This window comes from Apiospora marii (genome assembly GCF_038362585.1).
Source record: "Apiospora marii strain CBS 49790 chromosome Unknown utg000001l_segment0_segment0, whole genome shotgun sequence".
Taxonomy (NCBI): Eukaryota; Fungi; Ascomycota; class Sordariomycetes; order Amphisphaeriales; family Apiosporaceae; genus Apiospora; species Apiospora marii.
This window is the reverse complement of record NW_027117372.1, coordinates 3,604,126-3,624,268: the sequence shown is the minus strand read 5'-3', so window position 1 is coordinate 3,624,268 and position 20,143 is coordinate 3,604,126. Positions and strand designations below refer to the sequence as shown.

The following is a 20,143-nucleotide window of genomic DNA, read 5'->3' as shown; positions in this document are numbered from 1 at the left end:
TACTATAGAACGAACATGCTCGCTTACCTGGCCAAACGATATAGCCGTCTTTTCGCACAATCACACTTTTGTCTGATTTGATTCATGTACGCCGCACGGAGCTCGTCCCAATCCCTGAATAATGTAGCACCCAGTGCATTCCGATGCTTGTAGATAGTATTGAGTCGCTTTCGATTCCCAGTCTAACGTAAGCTAATATCGACGCCGCCGCCAGCCCAAGGTTTCCAAGTACCACCCATTTCCTCTTTATCTACCTACGCCTTGGCCTTCTTGCCCTCGTCCTTCTTCTTGACCGCGGGCAGGGTAAACGCGCGGCTGAGGCCGTCCTTCATGCGCAGCCAGCGCCCAAAGTCGCGCTCCGTCTGGCTCCAGGTGAGGAAGCCGACCCACGGCTGGACGTTGTAGTGGACGCGCAGGCGCACGTCGGTGGTCTCGGCGAGGCGGCCCGTCGGGTGCGTGATCTGGTACTTGGGCCGCTGGTTCTTGAGCGACAGGAGGCCGCGCTTGGGGTCGACGGCCTTGCCCGCGGCCGACTTGCGCAGCTTCTTGAGCGTCGCGGGGCCGATGTTGGCCAGGTGGTCCGACGAGGGGGTCGTGATGATGCTGTCCCAGATGACGGCGCTGTTGGTCTGGTTCGTCGCCGCCGCCGAGGCGGGGGATTTGGAGGGGGACGTCCACTCGGCTGTCACGTACACGAACACCTGCTTCGTGTTCCAGGTGAAGAGCGAGGATAGGTCGGCGTCCAGGCTGAATTTCATAATGGCATATTCCTCCTTCTTGGTACTGTAGTAGTGGGGACGACCCTTGACTCTGCAGGAGGTAGGCGCAACGGTCAGTCTCAAGGCTTTATTTTCTCCCGGGTTATCTATGTATAGTTCATTTTCCTCTTCGACTTACACTTGCACATTCGTGGTCTTGATATGGGCGCTCGGCGTCCGGTCGTAGGTGAAATCGGAGGCGGCGATGAAGGCGGCGACTACGAAGGCGACGGTGGTGAAGAAGCCGAAGACATTCTGTATGCGGGTCAGGGAGTTATACATGTTGGCGATTGAAGCTGCAAAGGACGCTTGTTTGCAAACTTCTCCTCCCTTTTCGTTATGCTGATGGTGTTTGCTGATAGCGACGAGGTCCGGTCCTGCGTCACAAATAAGGCCACCTTTGAGCTTTGGGTACGAGCCTGTTGCTGCAGGTGGAAAACGCGCTAGGGCAATTGAACAGGGTGCTGCTTACCAGTCAGACAGCGCTTCAGATGACTGGGTTAACCCCACTAACCTTAAATTTATAGTGATCCTTGAGTCGAAGCTTCGTCGCCTTGGTAGGATGTAGATACCAAGCAAGTATGCATATAGGTAGGTAAGTAAGTAGGCAGGAAATTTGTATAGCAAATTTTACAATTAAAAGTTCATAGTTATAGATGCCAGGAGCGAACACATTCTTACCCACATATCTCCTATACATAAAGTTCCTGTCCAGAAGCCTTACAAAGAAAGTTCATCAAAGTTCTGAAGTTGTGGGTACTAGATCGTGTTCCATGCATTACTTGCTCTTGGTATGACTGAAGTCCATATATGTCTCTATTGCAACGTACTGGTTGAGTACACACGAGGCCGCTACTGCACTGATTGATGTTGCCAAAACCTGCTCCATACGCCTGCCATTAGTAGTCATTATGCGGTGATACCAAGACCTCGCATACTGCATCTTTCAACTCCTGCCGAGCGAACTCCTCATGATGCCTGGAGAAACATGTTGCCCGAGCTTCGCCTGCCCTTTTCATACAGCCACTTGTTGTTCAAGCTCACGCTACTCCGTTTGCCATTCGCGGGACTCGGGCTTGGGCTTTCAGGTCCGTTGCCGAAGATCGATCCACCATTAATGCTACCGGCCATTGGGGTCGACGACCCGAAAGACGAGCGACGCGCACCATTCATGGCTTTCTGGATCAGAGGGCTGCCGGCCAACACCGATGCAGATGCACCGAAGCTGCCAATGCTCGAGTTTCCACCAAAGTCCAACGGGCTGCGGTAAAGGGATGGGCTCGTCCGCCCATCAACGGGCGAGTCTGAGAAGTTTCGCTTGCCACCAGTCGAGCCCGACATGGAGGGGGTGCGCGAGTACCGCGGAGGTGTACTGTAAACCGAGCCGGGGGTCGGAGGGTTCGACGCGGGCGCGAGTCCCAATAGTTTGCGCTGACCAGGCGTCAAGGCGATGTCTGACATCTCGTCCTGAGAACGTGCTAACGGCAGGCACGCCACAGCAATGTTGTAGAGCGGTATCAGCTGAGCGATCCGGTAGACGTATGTCGCTAATTGGCTGACTGCCAGTGGACTATGCGATCTTCATGTCAGTATATTGCTGCAGTCTCCGCGAGATGCAAGGACCACTGACCCAGGTGAGAACCATTGGGAAACGAATCCATGGAATGCGAACATGGCAATCAGGGCTGCCGCGTTGTAGACAACCTTCTTAACATTCTTTTCACCGAACGTGGTGGCGTTCTGGCGCTTTGAGATCTCTTCCAGACGCGGATGACGCCATGTGCCCGGGCTATCCTGAGGCGGCGCAGGTGATGCTTTAGTCGGAGTCAAGGGCCTCTGGATGGTGGTCGACATGTTTGTTGACTTGTCGTATAGAACCAGTATCTCTGCAAGAAATTTCGATGGAAGATACGGCAATCGAAATAGCGCCTGGAGGATGGTACGCAGCCGACCTCTAGAGAGTGTTCCCCAGACGAACACCCTGGGCGACAACAAAAACGGATGCAGAAATCGAGGCCTTCGTGAAAATAATCCTCAAAATAGAGCTCCGAATCGGGCTGCCCTCGTTGTCGAGATCGTTTCCTGCTATGTTAGTACCTGCGGTGGTTAGTAGACTGGGTGCTGCGAAAGCAGCTTCCGTGAGAATGGCGGTTGTCCCAAAGTTGGTGGTTGTTTTCTTTGTCCCCCTAGGAGCTTGGGTTGCGACAATAGCAACAATCTGCACCTCAGCAAGGGCCAACCAATACCCAGGCTTGGCGGTGCACGGGTTGCTTAGGCCGACCGACTTACTGTGCTAAACGATGGCTGGGCACTGTGCCTTGCACTCGGCCCCTCTCTGTCATCCGTGCCTCCCTCCATTACCAGTCTGTTTCGATGCCCCACCATGGAAGCCCGTCGACTAGGCCTGCCGTCGAGTCCGTAAGCTAGCTGCTGGCTTCACTCTTTCTACCTCCGTCTACAGACAGCCTTTGTTGAATCGCTGTATTTCGGGGCCTCAAATTGTTCGCATCTGAAGAGTATTACATACAGATTCACCCTGGCAGGTGTCGCTCTCTTCTCTAACTCCAATTCGCCATGGGTCTCGGCGATATGCTGGGTCAGCTTGACCAGGCCATAAGCTCCCTCATCGGCCAATGGAACGGCTACTCAACTGCTATAGCCACCGCCATGGTGGCTATCATTACATATGCCATCATGACCCGCGTGGAGTCGGACATTCATCCCATGCTGCTTGCCCGCCAGGCCCAGGGCTCCCCTGTGCGAAACGAGCGAGAGTCGCCCGTCTACCGTGGAAACTCGGCCCCTCACGGCATGCCTCTTAACAGCGGTCTCAACGTAAAGCCCCCTGGTGCGCCAAAGTGGTCTCAGGGACGTGATGGCGACTTGCGCGACGTTTGGAGACGCGTGATTTCTGGTGCGCCCGCTGAGGAGGGACGGCCCGGCAAAGGCCGTATCTTGACTGTCCACGGCCGAGAGAATGTCATTGAACACAAGCACGGTATGCCTTAAATCCAGCTTTTCGGCCCTTGGCCTTCTTATCTAATGTCTCTATAGCTGAAATCACCCGTGCCATTAACCTTATTGGCCAACACGTATCTGCCCAGGGAGGAAGCAAGGTCGCCATCCACCTTCCCAACTCGGTCGAGTTGATGGCTACTCTATTCGCCTGCAGCTTCTACAACTTGACAGCTATCCTCATCCCCTTTGATCAGCCGGAGAAGTCCATTGTTTCGATGCTTCAACAGTCTGGCGCAGATACCGTGGTAACTGCTCCAGGCGCCTTCCCCTTCGACGCCGTGGTGAAGAGCTACCCAGCTCTGAAGCAGCTCATTTGGGTTGTCGATGATGGCAACAGCCACATGGACTGGAGCGAAGTGCCCGAGGGAACTGGTGGCAAGGTCAATGTTTCCACTTGGCAGGACATTCTTAATGACAGCCCAGTCTCCGCTGGTACAGACCTACCCTCGGAGACTGACGCCAAGGAACCGAACAATGTAGTCTTCTTTTGGGTTGGCAAACCTGGCACCATGGAAGAGATGGTCACTTTTACCCAAAGGAATATGGTTGCTGCTGTTTCGGCTCAGCTTACTGCAGTCCCCACCACTCAGCGCTTCTCGCCTGCGGACCTTTTCCTTCCCGCTGCGTCCCTAGCCTCGTCGTTCCCCTTGACCTTGACTCTAGCTGCTCTCTACTACAACGCTACTGTTGCCTTCAACTCTGTGGCTGGTACTTCGCCTGACCTGGCATTGGCCACGGTAGGAATTGCACCCACAGTCATGGTGGCCACTCCTCAGACTCTGCTGAAGACTCACGCCGAGGCTTCGGGCAAGATTACCAATGTCATCAGCCGAGCCTCTCACTGGGTCCAAACCCGTAGTCTGGTCCAGAACGGTGCTATGCCCGTGGCTTCTTTCCTAAGCCAATACAACGACAGCATTCGGCCCCAAGTCGGCACCACCCCCGGCAAGCTGCGGCTGCTCTATGTTGCGGAGGGCGTAAATGCGGGAACACCGGCCCTGAAGGAGTCTATTATCTCAGATCTGAGAATCTTCACCGGCGCTCGCGTCATCTACGCCCTGACTGCGGCAAAGGTTGCTGGCGCTGTTACTCAGACGCAGTTCCATGACTACCGCGTCAGCGGAGATGGCCCATCGCACTTTGGCCCTCCCGTCAGCAGTGTGGAGGTGCTGCTCAAGGATAGTGGAAGCCACCGGACTTCGGAAGATGGTCTGACAATTGAGGGGCAAGTCGTGGCTCGTGGCCCCGCTGTCGCAGGGCCCGAAGGAATCGCTGATCTTGGTGTTCTGGGAAGAATCCGGGAAGACAACACACTCTCATACCTGTAAACACGGTATAGTGAGTACTATATGGGTCATCAAGCGGGATATTGAGACATGGATTTCATTTGCATTGTCTCTGGCTCGTGGTCTATTGAGAGTAACATGCAGATAGCATTTTCGCACATTATGAAAGTCGTCAACTACGCTTCCGCGCAATGGACCTGTGAATGATGTCGTGACTGTAACCCGAAGCATCATCCCAGCAGAGCGCTTAATACCGAGTATGACAAATGCCGTGGGAACGGCATGCCTAATACGGAACGAGGAAACCATCCCTGAACCCAAGGTGGTATCTTTGACACATTTGGCCAGCATTCTTGGGAAGTAGATACGGCGGTGTCCGTTGCAGCACTACCTGATTATATAATACATACCTAACGGGCTACCAGACTAATACCTGTATACTTTGCTGCACGGGCCCAGACACCAAGCAGAAAGATCTGCATACAAGGATGATTCTGATCCTGCACTGATGGCTCGTCCGGTGGGGAGCGAGAGGGAAGGGGACGAGGGACTGAGGGTCTAGGTGGAATGCAAGTGCGGTATGTGGAGGGTGACATTTGTGTGTGTAGACACGGGACAGCTATAAGGCAAGGGAGGAGGCGTCTCCGGTATTTGTCGAGCCCCGTTCCCGATTGGTTCCGAGTACGTTTTTAGGGTCGTTGTTTGTCGCTGCGCCATGCAGATGACAGGCTGTACCGAAATGCTCTATTGGGCCGCTCAGCCTGTATAAAGTGGCACCTCCCTCTGCCCCCGGTCCTGTGTGGCCCGGAAAATGTGACCTTTTCCCACCACCCACACACCCTGGCCGCCACCACCTTCGCGCTTGCCGAACAAATCGCAATGGACGGAGCAGAGAGGGGCAACGCAAGCAAAGCAAAGCAGCAGGCCGGAAGCAGCAAGCAGCTGCAGCAACGCAACGCAAGCAGCACGCAAGCAAGTTCAGTCTGACTAGAGAAGGCAAGTGGGGGTGTGTGTGCCTGCCCCGGGAGTACATACATCAAATCCAACAGCTGATCGGCTGTTATCTCGCTCACATCCTGAACCTTGCCTTACATTACATGACAGAGAAAGCGAGAGAAGGAGAAGAAAAAAGAATCACATTTTTTTTCTCACTCGCAGGGGAAATACTACAGTAACCTGTTACTACTACTGCTTCTACCTAGTCAGGCCAGGGCCAGGAAGAAAAGCGTGTGTCGCCCGGACGTTTCCTTGCGATATGATGTGAACTTGGTCCTCTTCGTCCCTTCATGTAGTCGATTTGGGGAGCTGAAGATTTTTTGAAAAAGAAATATATAACTACACCTTTTCCCAACCATGCCGCGCATGAAGACGGAGCTCACTTCCGAGGACATCGATGTTGGTAAGCATCCATTTTTATTTACTTGCTTGATTGCTATTATTACAAATGATACATGCAACCCAGCCCTTGAAAAAGGGTGAGTCGCGCGGTAAGAGAGAGAGGAATATATGAGAGTGTGTATATGTAACTTAGAATATGACAACAACACTGGACACACTGGACTGACTCGAACCACCACCAACTTCTAGCCCTCCATGCGCTCGACGCCATGTTCGGCGAGTCCCCGCTGCTGATGAGTGTCGCCCCCATCCGATTCATGGTCGTGGGCGGTACCATGGCCGTCAAGTACTTCCAGGTCCGCTCCATGACCAAGGACGTCGACTACCTCACCGACCCCAACATCGACTCCGATAAGATGTACCGCGCCGAGATACGCACGGCCGTCCAGCGCGTCGCGAACCAGCTGGACATGGAGGAGGACTGGTTCAACGACGAGGTGAAGCTCTGGATTCATGCGCCCAAACGCCTGGGCCTGTTCCTCGAGTCGGTGGAGCAGAACATTGTCATTTTCCAGGGAGTTAACATGACAATATACGCAGCTCGCTTGGACTGGCAGCTGGAGCGGAAGCTGCGTAGAATCACCAATGGGAAACAGACGTCACAGAGCAACAAGGACATATCGGATGCCGTAGCCATCCTGAGCTATCTCAAGGGGGATGGGCCTCCGCTGCGCGCCGCGGATCTCGAGACCATGAACTTCAACGGGTTTGAGGGTTCCATGTCGAAGGGTGTCAGGAAAGTCAGGGAGGAATATAAGAAACGGTTTGAGGAAGACGGTATTGTTGACTAGCATATACCCCCAGTCCTGATATCATGGCTGGAGTTGATATTCCCGCGCTACACGCTCGTTTGCAGCCGGATAATGCAGACATGAAGTAAAGTTGCTTGCGCCGAAAGTGATGTTCCACGCGGATTGGCCGATATGTCGATCCCAGTGTGTCGTACAGTGATGTTCAAATTGTCCTGAACCCTCGCCGAGAGGCGCTCGATATGTTGAGCCGCTTCCAAGGATTGGGCCTGACCGGCGCACCGTCGAACTCGTCTTCGTCCTCCGAGTCGCTTTCGCCGTCCGCGTCGAGGATCAAGCGGTTCTTCAGCCTTGGCACCGTCGCAACCCAATCTGGGCAGCGGTAAGGCACAAAGGGAGCGGGGGTGCCGTCGTCAGCTCGCTCCACGGGTGGCGCGCGGCGGCGGAGACCCCACTCCAGGCGCCAGTTGAAGGCCGCGACAAGCTCTTCAATCAGCGCAGCCAGCACGGCACGTCGCTCTGGGTCGCCATGCTCGCCGGGATCTTCGATCTGATCCAGCTGCCACTTGGTCGGCTCGCGGTGTTTCCAAAAGTACTCGGCCTCGTAGCCTACGAGGTTGTCGTCCAGGCCGCAGAAGCACTCGTACATGCGGTAGAGGGAGCGCTGGGGCGTGTCACGCCATCGGTAGATGGGCATGAGGCGGTATTCGTAGATGTGCTCATAGCGCTCGTGGATGACTTCGGGGTGGTCTCGAAGGAAGCGCGGGTTGTCTGGGAGCTGCGCCGGCCATTCCCAGGGGTAGACGGGCCAAAGGAGTCGGAGCAGGTCCAGCGTAGGGGTCGTCGAGCCGTTGTTGGCCAGGATTCGCAGTGATCGCCGGATGCCGAAGGGCGAGTACCAGGGCCCGCGCCACAGGGACTTGAACCTCCAGTAGTGAATGAGGAGTCTCCGTTTGATGTAGGAGAGCCAGGTTTCCATCGCCCCAAGCGTTATTTTTTGTCTATTTTCCTCAAGAGAATTCGGCCCCCCAAGAACCGGTTGTCAAGTTGGCGGCGGGGTCAAGCCTTGCAAGGGCGAGATTCTCGTGAAGGTGCGACGGGTGTCTTGAGTAATTCCTGCCATAAACCAATAAATACCCAAGCTCAGACGCAACCGCGCGCGCCCGATCACTTGTCAAAATCCAGGTGGAATTCCATCGTGAATAGCGGTGGAGTTTTTTCGGACTGATGTCACCGAGTCAGGGAAATAAGGATGGATAGGAATGGACCGTGCCTCCCTGTCAGATCTACACTACGGGGAAATTTGTGGCGTCGGACTGTGGCTGAAAAGCAGGGATATTTCATACAAGTATGGCTACCTCGACTAACACCTCCTTGAGTACAACACGGCTTATACTCAGATGCATATACTTTGATCTCCAATACCGTATGTGTACTGCTAAAGCTCACTTCATCTAGATAAGGTTTCCCAGATTGCGCAAGTGACACCCCTTGCTGATTGCGGGCACGTCTCTCATTTGACCAAATCCGCCTACTCTCGAAATGCAAGCCATCCCGTGCATACATTAGGTGCTTTTACATACGTAGCTCCAATCAGCAGGCTCTTCAATATCGAAGCTCTCCCCCAGCACCATCATCTTCATCTGCAGTCCTGCGATCGATCTGCAACCTCTTTTCGAAGTAATCGCCCGCCGTGAACTCCTCGTACTCCTTGCCCTCTTCCCTGAACCCCTCCAACACGCTGACCACCCCGGCCTCGTCCGGGCTGTAGAAGAAGGGAATCGAGTACCTCTCCTCACCCGTCATGTTGCGCACGCGGTGCACGGTGCTCTGCCAGTACCCGCCCGTGAGGAACTTGAGGAAGTCCCCGATGTTAACGACGAAGGCGTTGCGGTCGGGCTGGGCGGGGATCCAGGCGCCGTTCTGGTTGAGGACCTCGAGCGCCGGCACCGCCGTCTCCTGCTGGCACAGCAGTGTGAAGAAGACGAAGTCGGTGTGGGCGCCGATGCCCACGTCGTCGCCGCGCGTCTGCGGCGGGTAGTGCAGCGCGCGGATGTTGGTCATGGGGAAGCGCGTTACGTCCTCGAACGCGCCCTCGGGCAGGCCCAGCGCCAGCGCGAACACCCGCAGCAGCCGCGCCGACAGCTGCCGCAGCGCCGCCCAGTACCGGTACACGGCGGGCCGCCAGAACTGCGCGTCCGCGTGCCCTGGCCACTGGTTACGCGCGCTGCCGCCCTCGGCCGCCTCGGCTTGGTGCGCCGCGATGGCTGAGCCCGGCGCACACTGCTCGGCGTCCAGGGCGTCCTCGCCCATCAGGAACCCCTCCTTGAGGTCGCCGCGCGTGGTCGGATCCAGCTTGGTCGAGAAGAGGGGTTCGAAGCCGCGGAACTTGCGGTTCCGGCGCGAGTGCGCCTCCATCTTGACGTCCAGCGGCAAGGCGAAGTAGCGGCGCATGGCCGCGAACATGTCGTCCACCACCGCTGTGTCCACGCCGTGGTTCGTCGCGTAGAAGAAGCCCACGTCCCGAAACGCCACGTCGATTTCCGATGCCAGCGCCCGGCGGTCCGCCAGCTCGGTCGAATAGAGGCGGCCCAGGTCGATGCGCGGCAGTTCCGTAAACGTGGGTTTGGCGTCTGCGCCCGTCAAAATTGGCCGTCGGCCCGGAACACCGCCTTCATGGTAGTAAACGTAGTTTACATCATCCGGACCAGCGGTGTCTGCGGTTGTAGTAGTTGTCGTGGACATATTAGGGGGCGGGGAAGGGGGGCTGGATTACAAAGTAGCGAGGGATGATGCAAATACAGCATCAGGAACTACGCCCCTCATTATCAATGCAGTTTTCTAACAATGACTTGGGTAAGTACGGATGCAGGATGATCGGCATCGAATGCTGTGATCTCTGGCGGGGCAGCTCCTTTCGGTAGTTGTTATTTACACATTACCACCAATAAGAACTTGCATGGACTGCAGTCTTCGCGTAGGCGCGGGGGAATCACGGATTGGACTGGAACACATAATTGCCAAGGAAGAAAAGGTGTGTTTACTTTCCGAACTAGGAGGCATTGTATATTTTAGGTAGGTAGGTAATGTTCTCCTCCCTAGCTTTTACCTACTGTCTATCTACTACCAAGCTTTCTGTAAAACCACGCGACAACAAGGTGCCAGGAGCACGTCGAACCAGACGAGAGAGTGCCGTTCTGCCACTTCTACATATGGCTTAGATCTGTTGATATAGGTCCTGGACTGGGCAGTAGGAGGTCTCTTTGTTGGCTTGCCTCTGGAACCCCTTTAACACAAGTTGGACGAAAAAGTCAAAACACACAGTCGTAGCAGCAAACAGTCTCTACCCCTTAAATTCAACGCAAAAGCTGGCGAGCATTCTGACTACCTAGCCGTAAGGCCTATCTATGTGACAAGAATCTAAAGTACTTAAATAACCGCTCCTCCTGATATTTCCTCCTAGACCCAAAAAGCCATGTTTCGCTAAACCACAGTACACAAAATCATACACGGAAATCAAACACCGTCGCGATGCCACCGACACCGAGAAGAAAGCGGCCGCAGGAGTGGAGAAGCAAAGAAACAACCATAAGATCATCATCTTTGTCCTCGTAGCTCATCACCATCCTCGTCCGCTGTTCTCTCGAACCTCATGATGCTCAAATTAGACCAACCACCGTGCCCACCGCAACACCCAATACCTCGCCATCTTACACTTCGTACACTCGGGCGAACGTCAGACCTATCGTAGAGGCATAGTTGACCGCCAGCCCTTCTGTCGTTTCTAGATCACTTCCGCCGTGAACGACTGCCACTTTCCCAGGCCACTCATCTCCTAACCAATCACAGATCTGGCCATCGCATGCGCAGACCATTAACCCATGCACCGTACACTAGATCGGTGATTTTCTTGCTGTGCTCCATTCCAGGTTGCGGATCGCGACCTGGATATTTTGCAACGAGAGCCGCCTTCTCTCTATCGGCAAGCTTCCTTGGACTCCCGTTACCGTCCACGGCTGTGCTTTCCCGTCTTCGGCGGTGGCTCTCAAGATGGGGGTTGTTGGACGCAAGTACTAGCTTAGCTGGACTTGGGACCTCTTGTTTCGGGGTGCCTTTGATTATCACTGTTCCAGATGGCATTCCTGAACTTGGTGACTTGACAGGTGTCGAGTTTTGAAGGAATGCATTGGACAGTCTGCTATCGTGAGACATATTTGCCATAAGATTATGCATCATGTGATAGGCACCCTCAGGGTCAACTGCATCAAGGGCAGCGAATGCATCCGAGAGTCTTGCTAATGCTTCTCGCTTCGCCAGTGCCGAGGTTTGCGCGTGAAGCTCGCTTAAAGTGGGATCCACTGCCTTGGAGTATAGGCGCCGTCCCAACATGGCCTCCTTGCTGTTTGCCTCAGCGACATGCGGGGTTCGGTTTTCATTGGTGAAAACGTCATTCGACTCAGGCCATGAGATATTGCCTGAGGCGGAGCTATCGGATGGCACCCTTCTAAAGAGACGTTGGGATGATCCGGAGTTGCCAAACGACAGGTCAGTCTGCAACGGCTTCCTAAGCGCGGGAGCAGGCGGCGGCCCACGGACAGATCCCGTCCCTGTGATCTGGGAAAACGATGACTGCTTGCGGACCGTCACCTTGCGCGCAGTACCGGTCGCCGGCGACGAGGGCTGTAGAGGACCGTCTTTGAGATCCATCCGGCGGAGGGCTTCCTCGGTCGCAAACACGGAGGAGGGCTTCCTGGATCTAACCGTTGATTTTCTAGGCATAACCGATCTGACCGTGTCAAAGACCCATTCATCCTTCTCGTCTCTCGTCGAAAGCGTCTGTAGGGTTTCTTGATACACCGGGCGGTTCCTCTTCTTACTCTTAGTAACGTCGTAGTTCCGCCGGCGCTCAATCAATTCCTGAAGCGCTTCCACCTTGCCGGCATACCGAATAAACCGGTGCTTCAAGAGCTCTCTAGCGCTGGGTCGGCGCTCAGGCTCCTTCATGAGACACTGGCTGATGAAGTCTTTGAAATCTTTGGAGAAGCTACCCTCAAGTCTAGGCGGAGCACTCTTAGGGATCTGGAATAGAGCTTTCATGGGGTGCAGGTTTGCATGAGGCGGCTCGCCGAGAGCCATCTCCATAGCGGTGATCCCCAAAGACCAAAGATCAGCTTTGTAGTCATAGCCATTCTGTTGGATCACTTCCGGTGCCATCCAAAACGGAGTGCCAACGAATGTGTTACGCTGAGACTTGATGTTGGTGAGCTGGGCGGCAACACCGAAATCTGCCAGCTTGACTTTGCCCGTTTCTGATAGAAGAACGTTGGCGGCCTTGATATCACGGTGGATCTTGCCCTCGGCGTGAAGGTATTCAAGACCGGTCAGAAGCTCACGGCAGATGATGGCAATCTGAGATTCGCTGAAGACGGACGGCTCAGGTTTGAGCTTTACACGGCATGTGTCAGTGCCGGCTCTTTCTTACAACAGGGGACTTGCCGACTTACTAAGTCTAAACATGAGCCACCGCCCAAGTACTCCATGACGATCCATAGCTTGCTTCCTCGGAGGAAGCTGGCCTTGTACTGGGTGACATGGGAGCTGGCACAGGTACTCAGGACTGAAATTTCAGCCTGGATATCCTGAATGTCATCATCTGTTGACTCGAGGTCGATCTGTTGACGGTGTCAGTATGGCGTTGTGAACGAAAGTGGTCGTGGGCAAATGTTGCGACCCGGGCGACTTACATGTTTGATGGCGACCACTTCACCAGTGGCCTTCTCAATGCCCTTGTACACCACTCCAAAGCTGCCACCTATAGGGGGGGAAAGAAGTCAGTATGATTGTCAATGAGGCCGGAGTAAATCGTATACGTACGGCCAAGTTCCTCCAGGACCTGGTACTGGCTTGCGATAGCCCCGTCTGCCATGTTGTCTTAGATGATAAGAATCTTAGATGCGCAAGTAACTGCACAGCAAAGCAACAATGATAGAGCTGGGCTCTCGTGCCACAACGGCAGCAAGCAGCAGCAACGAGGAAGGGAGCGCGACCAAGCAGATTACCACTTAACGCGTGACGGGGTTAAGAAGGGGACGAGATGTTCACGAGAAGAGCGGTTGCCAACAACAATAAGGCGGTCTGCACGAAGGTCGAGTGGGATATAATAAAGTTAATGTGGTGGTGGTTGTGGTGGTGTATGGGCCAAGCGACGGCATAGCCCCAGTCTGAGCTGGGTTCCTGGTTGCTGGGGGAGACCAGGGCGGGAAGAGACGAAAGCTTGGGTCAATTAGGTCACTCGGGGCCCACCGAATCAACAGACTGCCAAACTGGGATACTGACCAGGGCATGACAGATCGGGCGGTGGGCACTAAAGCTGTCAGCTAAGAGCAAGGATCCAGGCACTCGTGTAGTATGTAGCACCGTCCTGCTTCCAGCTCCCTGCTCGTGCTACCGGGTCCTAAGGTTTTCCTTTTGCGACGGCCTGACAACCTGCAAATCAATAGTGTGCTGTCTTGCGGCTCTCCCATGTCCGTTGCGCTCATGACAAGCCCACTATTGACCCGGGCGTGTCTGTCTAGAATAAAAAGGCGGGAAAAAGAAGAAGGAGAAGAAGAACAACAAGTTTAGAACCCTGCGCTGTGCCGGGGTGCCTCTCCCAGGTATTTAGGCGCATCCAGCGCATGCGGCGCATAAACGTCTAAGACATGGGCATGGGTGCGCAAAAATAAAAATATCAACACAGACTGCTGTTGTCCTGCATTCCAGCACCCTAATGCTGTATCAGTTCTGCGAAACAGATCTACAGAGTTGCGTGCGCGTTTGTCAGTGTGTATACCCTTGTGACCTGCCATCAATTGCTATCTTGATCCGTTTGTTCGCGTCGGATGCAGGTACTGTAATTTGCAGAGCACCCTGAGGACTGATGTTCTGGTTTCAGTGACTACCTATGTATGTAGGTACATGTGTACAGAAGTATCGGTGTACACGAGCATGCAGGTGTTAATGTACTCCCCTGTACTTCCCTATACGGCTTGCCGGCCTGGCGCCTTGAAGATACCCAAAACTACATCGTTAGTAGGGATGTAGCCCACCGAACAACGCGATAACTACATACATTTGGAGGTGCAGGTGCGAAATACACCATGTTGAACGTAGTGATCGTGGTCTGCCTGACTTCCTCGTCCTCCTCCTTGCGACAAGTGAAACATCGCCGACAGGTAGCTAGGGCTGCATCCTAAAAGTCTGAGACTGCCGGCTGGCTGGGATCGAGTTTAGGCAACTTTAGAACTGTTTGTGGGGGAATATGACGAAAATGACGAACAAAAATAGGTCATGCCCGGCCGCTGTGGGTTACCCAGTCAACATCTGTTCCCCTCTTGTTTGGGTTGGCGACTCCGAAGAAGAAGGAGCTTGGGCTGCAGCGCGACCCTCGACTGCCTTGTCCCGGTCCTGGACCTTGCAAGTAAATCTTCCGAACTCCAGCTCCCCTCCAACATCGAACTACTTACACTACTACTCCAGTCCCAGTCCCAGTCAACCGCCGCCCGTAAGTAGTAGGAATGGGACTCTAGAGTACCCAAAGGCAATCTCCATCGCCCGACTACCACTGCTACTCCGAACCAGGCCCAGCAGCCCTCCCAAATTTCCTTGGTTGATTCAATCGATCGATAAGTTGATGTGTTGGCGTGCACGTAGCACCGCTTACCCCGTTCACTCGTGTTGACGATCCATCTCGGTCAACCTACCCGTCCTTGATCCAATCTTCACTTGTCAGTTCCACTCAATTGCTTCACCGCCTGCCAACACGTCCCAATCGCAACGCGTCTTGAAGCCCAACGACGACACCGACTCAACATCTTGACAAGCCGCCTGGCCAGGTTTTGCAGAGCTTCTCCTTTGAATTCGAGCTCGACGCACTCTTTTGCGACACGCCCTTGCTGGCGTAAAATATACATCATTCGCCCGACAAGATAGGCGATACGGCGCCATGGTACCAGCGCCCCCGCAGCTTCCTACGCGGTTTCCGTGCTGGTGCAGAGCCGTCTACTCGTGGGGAGGAGAGGTAGGTCTTTTTTTTTTCCCCTTTCCATCACGACACAACTGTTGATTCCTGGTCCTCTGCTAACTTGGCCTGCCCAATTCTAGTCTCAACGAGATCTCGGGTTTGTCGAGGGCGATCTAATAGAATGTCTGAATGCCGGAGATGGATCTTGGTGGACGGGAAGGTTACGGCGCAACAAAACAGTTGGCGTCTTCCCGTCCAATTTTGTCGAAGTCCTTCCCGATAGCTTTCGTCCCGTTACCAGATCCACCAGTCCGTTGATAGCGAGCAATACACCAAGTCCGACGAATGGCACGACGCACAAGTCCAAAAAGCCCTTCCGCAAGCCATTTGAGGCCTACGCGAAGGCACCTCACTATACCACCGCCAAACAACCCGAGGTGATACGGGATATGCCGGAGCGCCAGACCTCAACTGCTTCAATACAACAGCCGCCGATCTCGTCGCATGGTTCCGTTGGTCGCACGCCAACCCCTTCGGGCGCGCATGCTTACAACTCGAGAGCACCATCTCCTGCACCGCCCGTGGATCGGCACGGATCATGGGGTTCGAGAGCACCATCTCCACAACCACCTGTAGGCCGGCATGGCTCTTGGGATATTCGAGGAACATCTCCACAGCCACCCGTGGGCCGGCATGGTTCTTGGGACGTCCGAGGGGCGTCGCCTGCACCACCTGCAGGCCGCCATGGCTCTTGGGACACCAGAGCAGCGTCCCCAGCACCGCCCGTGTCGCGCCATGGCTCGTGGGACGCCAGAGCACCATCTCCAGCCCCAGCCCAGCCCTTGCGCATGTCATACCACGGAGGTCGAGCAGCGTCCCCTCAGCCACCAGCTCCTTTGCATTATAATGCTCGAGCGCCATCGCCTCTTCCGTTCGACAACCACTACGGTGCTCGGGCGCCATCGCCTCAACCGCCTATGCACTATGGCTCCAGGGCGCCATCCCCACAGCCACCGTTGCACTACGGATCCAGAGCACCCTCACCTGCACCCTCAGCCTTTATACCGTACCGTCCCGGCGCCGCAATGACAAAATCAGACTCGCCGCCTCCGCCTCCGCCGCCTCCACATCGTCACGCCCTATTGAATCGCGGCGGATCCAATGCTTCCTACGATAGCCGGCCGCGTACACCAAGAGCCCCTTCGCCATGCCCGCCTTCACCCAATGGAGATGGGTTTACTCCCTCACCCTTAAGGGAAGCCATGGATGGAGTTATCGAGTCCTTGAGTGCACTCGGCACGAAAAAAGAAAAGGATCGAGAATCCCCTGAGCCTGTGTTTGATCCTTGGTCACCAGAGTCGTTTGACATGGTTTCGCATCGATCGCGGTCGAAGCGCAAAGCCCGAACACAAGCACGGCCGCAGACGTCGATGGGAGTGGCGTTGGATGAGGGCTATGAGACGTACAGCGGAAGCTCCTCGCAAGAGAATACCAATCACGGCGGTTACGGTGAGGAGCAGCACCTTCCCCAACTAAACAACTACGTGGATAGAATGGAAACGCGACTGCGCAATATGCACCAGCATAGTTCGAGCATGGGAGCTTTGGGCCAAGGAGAGATGCCACCGCCACCGCCGCCAAAGAGAGCATCATACCATCCTGAGCGACCGAAATCTTCGATGGGCGATAATGACAAAAGACTTCAAAGACAAAAGTCTACACAAAGGTCGACTTATGATGTTGGACGTCACATACTTAACAGGACATCTACCACGAAGACTGTTTCGACAGATGCCTCCTCTGGGACTCGTGCTACTGACAGTAGCACCAACACCCAGAGCACAAATAGGAGTCTGATGAGTGGGGTATCTGCCAGCGGCATCAGCGCAACGAGTGCGGGGAGTCTGGCACGCAAGAACCGCAGTCGCGCACGCAGTGCTTTGGGCTTTCGGGATCGCGGCGGCGACGACGATGACGACTTGGACCGGCCAACTACCCCTTTCAGTGGCATTTCCTACCATGCGAGCCATTCTTCCTCCCAAGTACGCCCCCAGTCGCAAGCTGGGCTCCGTGACGAGGGTATTGCTGCTGTTGGAGGCCTCGTACAGCCCGGCAACGCGAAACCCAAGAAATCGAATTTCATTAAGAGGATATTGGAGGCGACGAAGACGGGTGTTGCTAGCGGTCGCAGTAGTCTTGCGACAGGGGCAGGATCTGGACCTTCAGGGGCTTCATCGCCTATGCTGAGCCGAAACACCCCAAATGGGGTAACCGCAATCTCGGGTGGCAGCGCCAGCAGTCCCCAGCTTGCACGGGACGCAGGCAGGGAAATGGGGCTGAGCAGTACCGGTGTTGACTGGGTGCAAGTTCGCCGGGACGTGAATCGATCCAACACTCTCAGCAAGAACGAGCGTAGTGAGCGTCGTGATCGATGCCAGATGTTGGACTATCCCGCTATTGACCCCGTGGACGAGTTCTTGGAGACCGTCCAAGGTGGCGAAGGTATCGATGGCAGGCCAGTTCACGAGCCCACGAACTATCAAACGATCAACCTCAGTCAAGTCGACAAGAACTCACGTTTCATAAGCAATCTGCCCCCTATGACTACTGCTGTCACGCTCGCCACGACTTATGTCTGCCGTCCGTATCGAAGCGATGTTCAGAGGCTGCGAGCCATCTTCACTTGGGTGGCCGAGAAAATCAATTGGGAAGAGGACTACGAGGGCGATGTGGACACCCGAAGAGTAATCCAGACCAAGAGGGGATGTGCTGAGGAGTACGCCGTCCTTGTGCACGAGATGTGTGCCTCGGCTGGTTTGCATTCGGAAATCGTCCGCGGTTATCTCAAGACGCCCGGAGAAATCCCGGAGACGAACATTATGCCTCGTTCTAATCATTGGTGGAATGCCGTCATTGTCGACAACGAATGGCGCATCATGGACTGCTGCCTCGCTTCTGCGTCAAATCCACAACGAGCTCTTTATTCGAGTTCAGGCAATGTCAATGCCGACAGCTGGTGGTTTCTTACTCGACCTTCTGAGATTTGCTGGACGCACATTCCCGAGCACCACTCCCAGCAGCACCTTTGCCCCCCAATTTCGAATGAGATTCTTCTCAATCTGCCTGGTGCTTGCCCTCCTTACTTCCGGAACGATTTGGCCATGGTCGATTATAACACGTCACTGACAAGGATCGAGGACCTGGAGATGATTCATATCAAGTTCAATGTTCCGGCTGATATCGAGATTGCGGCCGAGGTTGAAGTACGCGCCTTCACCCGTGATTCGGACGGTGATATCTTCGAGTCGGGCGATACGGTGAAGAAGCGGGCTCTGGCCCAAGCGGAGTGGTTTAACGGAGTCAAGCGCTATACGGTGAAAGGACTTCTTCCTGGCGACGAAGGCACGGGAGTCCTCAAGGTGTACGCCGGTAAGCGTGGTCTGATGCACAGCATCAAAGACATCCCGCACCCGCTGGCTTTTGCTCTACCAATCATCCACACTGGCGAAAACCCACCGTATGAGTTTGTTACAAGGCATCCCACGCCGCACGCCCAACGGCACGACATTTATGTCGTTCAGCCGCAGTGTCAGCGTCTGGCTCTTAACAACACCTTCGTTTTCGCGATCCGTCAACACCCTTCATTGTCACCCAGCACTTCTATGACGCCCGCCACCAGTCCGGGGGCACCGTCCCCGGTTCCTTTCGCGCGGCCCGGCAGCGCGATGAGTATGAGCTCCTCCAACCCTGGTACGGTGAGCAGCAGTGGCTATGGCGGTAGCGCGCCGGTAGGTGGGAAGAAGCCGGCCAAGTTGGCCATCCAGACGCCGGGCGGAAAGATCCTGCGCCTGATGCGCAAAGAGGAGCGGCGTGGTTTGGGTGTCGGCGGCAAGAATGTGGGCCCCGAAGAGGAAGTCAGTGACGGGGGCACGTGGGAAACCATCATCAAATGCTCGGAGCGCGGAGTCTGGAGAGGGCTGGTGCTCGCCGATCGCACGGCTAGGTGGTGTGTTTTCGCCGAGTGGGTTTGCATGGGCTAACGTTGGATGCCCCCCCTTTCTATCATGATTTCCATTGATATATGCATCAAGAACGACTCCTGGACGAGCAGGAGGACGTTTTTCATGTTCCGGCGTTGGGGTTTCTGCTGGCGGAGGCCGGCCAGACGACTTTAATAACCGATTAGCACGGAAGCGTCGTCGCCGGCAGGAGGAAAGATTACGAGCATGGCTACTGGCATATTTTCCTGGCATTTTAGCATGTTGTCGAGGCGTTCTGCAAGGAGTCACATGGCTTTTTTAGGGGTTTCGTGGGGAATCATCTGGATGGGATTTCTGGTTTGCACAGGGAACTGATTTCGAGGCAGCATCTTCGGGGGGCTCAAGGTTGCCATGGCCCCCCTCCTTTCTCTGTATGGAATACTTGCATGTAGGAGTTTATATCCGCCCGGCGTTTGTGTATACTAATGTGTATGGAGACGGCATGATTCCTCAATGGATAGCCAATGCAAATCAAGTTCATGATACATTCACCTTATGCTTAATTTGATCCTCCTTCTTCCTCTTTTGGGCTGAATGTGATACGTGGAGAAAAAGTGAAGTTGCCTAAGAACAGGCCAGCTACCATGATGTGTAAGTTCGGCCTGAGGACACTTGCGAAGGATGGCTTTGAGGTATGGTAGATTACGACAAGCGGGTCTTGCAGCCAAGAATAGCATCTAGCATATACTAAAATAGCAACAGGGATGGCCAGCCCTATATAGAAGGGACCTTAGGGATCCCTCCTCTCTGTCCTTCCCTGTGGCGTCCGTTGTCCAAAACCCTCTGGAGGGACTAAATTAGAGGGGTGGGTGTCGAAAGGCTCAAAAACCGCCGACCGACGACAAGGGTGCAGTCTGTCCCCCCTTGAAGCCGCACTCCGAGGGAGGGCCAC

The 20,143-nt window shown here is 54.8% G+C and overlaps 8 protein-coding genes across 8 annotated transcripts; 3 read left to right on the top strand and 5 right to left on the bottom strand.

Moving 5' to 3' along the window:
* Window positions 1-254: 254 nt before the first annotated feature.
* On the bottom strand, window positions 255-1,040 carry PG985_001181 (signal peptidase subunit family protein; the record flags this gene model as incomplete). The annotated part of the gene is made up of 2 exons (XM_066820950.1): window positions 255-810; window positions 898-1,040. The coding sequence occupies 2 exons, from the start codon at window positions 1,038-1,040 to the stop codon at window positions 255-257; spliced, it is 699 nt and encodes a 232-aa protein (XP_066691829.1).
* Window positions 1,041-1,727: 687 nt separating this feature from the next.
* On the bottom strand, window positions 1,728-2,612 carry PG985_001180 (nuclear pore complex component; the record flags this gene model as incomplete). The annotated part of the gene is made up of 2 exons (XM_066820949.1): window positions 1,728-2,328; window positions 2,389-2,612. 2 exons carry the CDS (start codon window positions 2,610-2,612, stop codon window positions 1,728-1,730), a joined length of 825 nt encoding a protein of 274 aa, XP_066691828.1.
* Window positions 2,613-3,332: 720 nt separating this feature from the next.
* PG985_001179 (uncharacterized protein) lies at window positions 3,333-5,104 on the top strand (the record flags this gene model as incomplete). The annotated part of the gene is made up of 2 exons (XM_066820948.1): window positions 3,333-3,756; window positions 3,813-5,104. 2 exons carry the CDS (start codon window positions 3,333-3,335, stop codon window positions 5,102-5,104), a joined length of 1,716 nt encoding a protein of 571 aa, XP_066691827.1.
* Window positions 5,105-6,415: 1,311 nt separating this feature from the next.
* Window positions 6,416-7,251, top strand: PG985_001178 (uncharacterized protein; the record flags this gene model as incomplete). The annotated part of the gene is made up of 2 exons (XM_066820947.1): window positions 6,416-6,461; window positions 6,650-7,251. 2 exons carry the CDS (start codon window positions 6,416-6,418, stop codon window positions 7,249-7,251), a joined length of 648 nt encoding a protein of 215 aa, XP_066691826.1.
* A 163-nt stretch (window positions 7,252-7,414) lies between these two features.
* On the bottom strand, window positions 7,415-8,188 carry PG985_001177 (uncharacterized protein; the record flags this gene model as incomplete). Its single annotated transcript, XM_066820946.1, has 1 exon — window positions 7,415-8,188. One exon carries the CDS (start codon window positions 8,186-8,188, stop codon window positions 7,415-7,417), a length of 774 nt encoding a protein of 257 aa, XP_066691825.1.
* Window positions 8,189-8,814: 626 nt separating this feature from the next.
* PG985_001176 (uncharacterized protein) lies at window positions 8,815-9,954 on the bottom strand (the record flags this gene model as incomplete). The annotated part of the gene is made up of 1 exon (XM_066820945.1): window positions 8,815-9,954. One exon carries the CDS (start codon window positions 9,952-9,954, stop codon window positions 8,815-8,817), a length of 1,140 nt encoding a protein of 379 aa, XP_066691824.1.
* Window positions 9,955-11,052: 1,098 nt separating this feature from the next.
* PG985_001175 (Serine/threonine-protein kinase svkA) lies at window positions 11,053-13,135 on the bottom strand (the record flags this gene model as incomplete). The annotated part of the gene is made up of 4 exons (XM_066820944.1): window positions 11,053-12,654; window positions 12,714-12,881; window positions 12,954-13,021; window positions 13,084-13,135. The coding sequence occupies 4 exons, from the start codon at window positions 13,133-13,135 to the stop codon at window positions 11,053-11,055; spliced, it is 1,890 nt and encodes a 629-aa protein (XP_066691823.1).
* Window positions 13,136-15,193: 2,058 nt separating this feature from the next.
* PG985_001174 (uncharacterized protein) lies at window positions 15,194-19,251 on the top strand (the record flags this gene model as incomplete). The annotated part of the gene is made up of 2 exons (XM_066820943.1): window positions 15,194-15,268; window positions 15,352-19,251. The coding sequence occupies 2 exons, from the start codon at window positions 15,194-15,196 to the stop codon at window positions 19,249-19,251; spliced, it is 3,975 nt and encodes a 1,324-aa protein (XP_066691822.1).
* Between the last annotated feature and the right edge of the window lie 892 nt (window positions 19,252-20,143).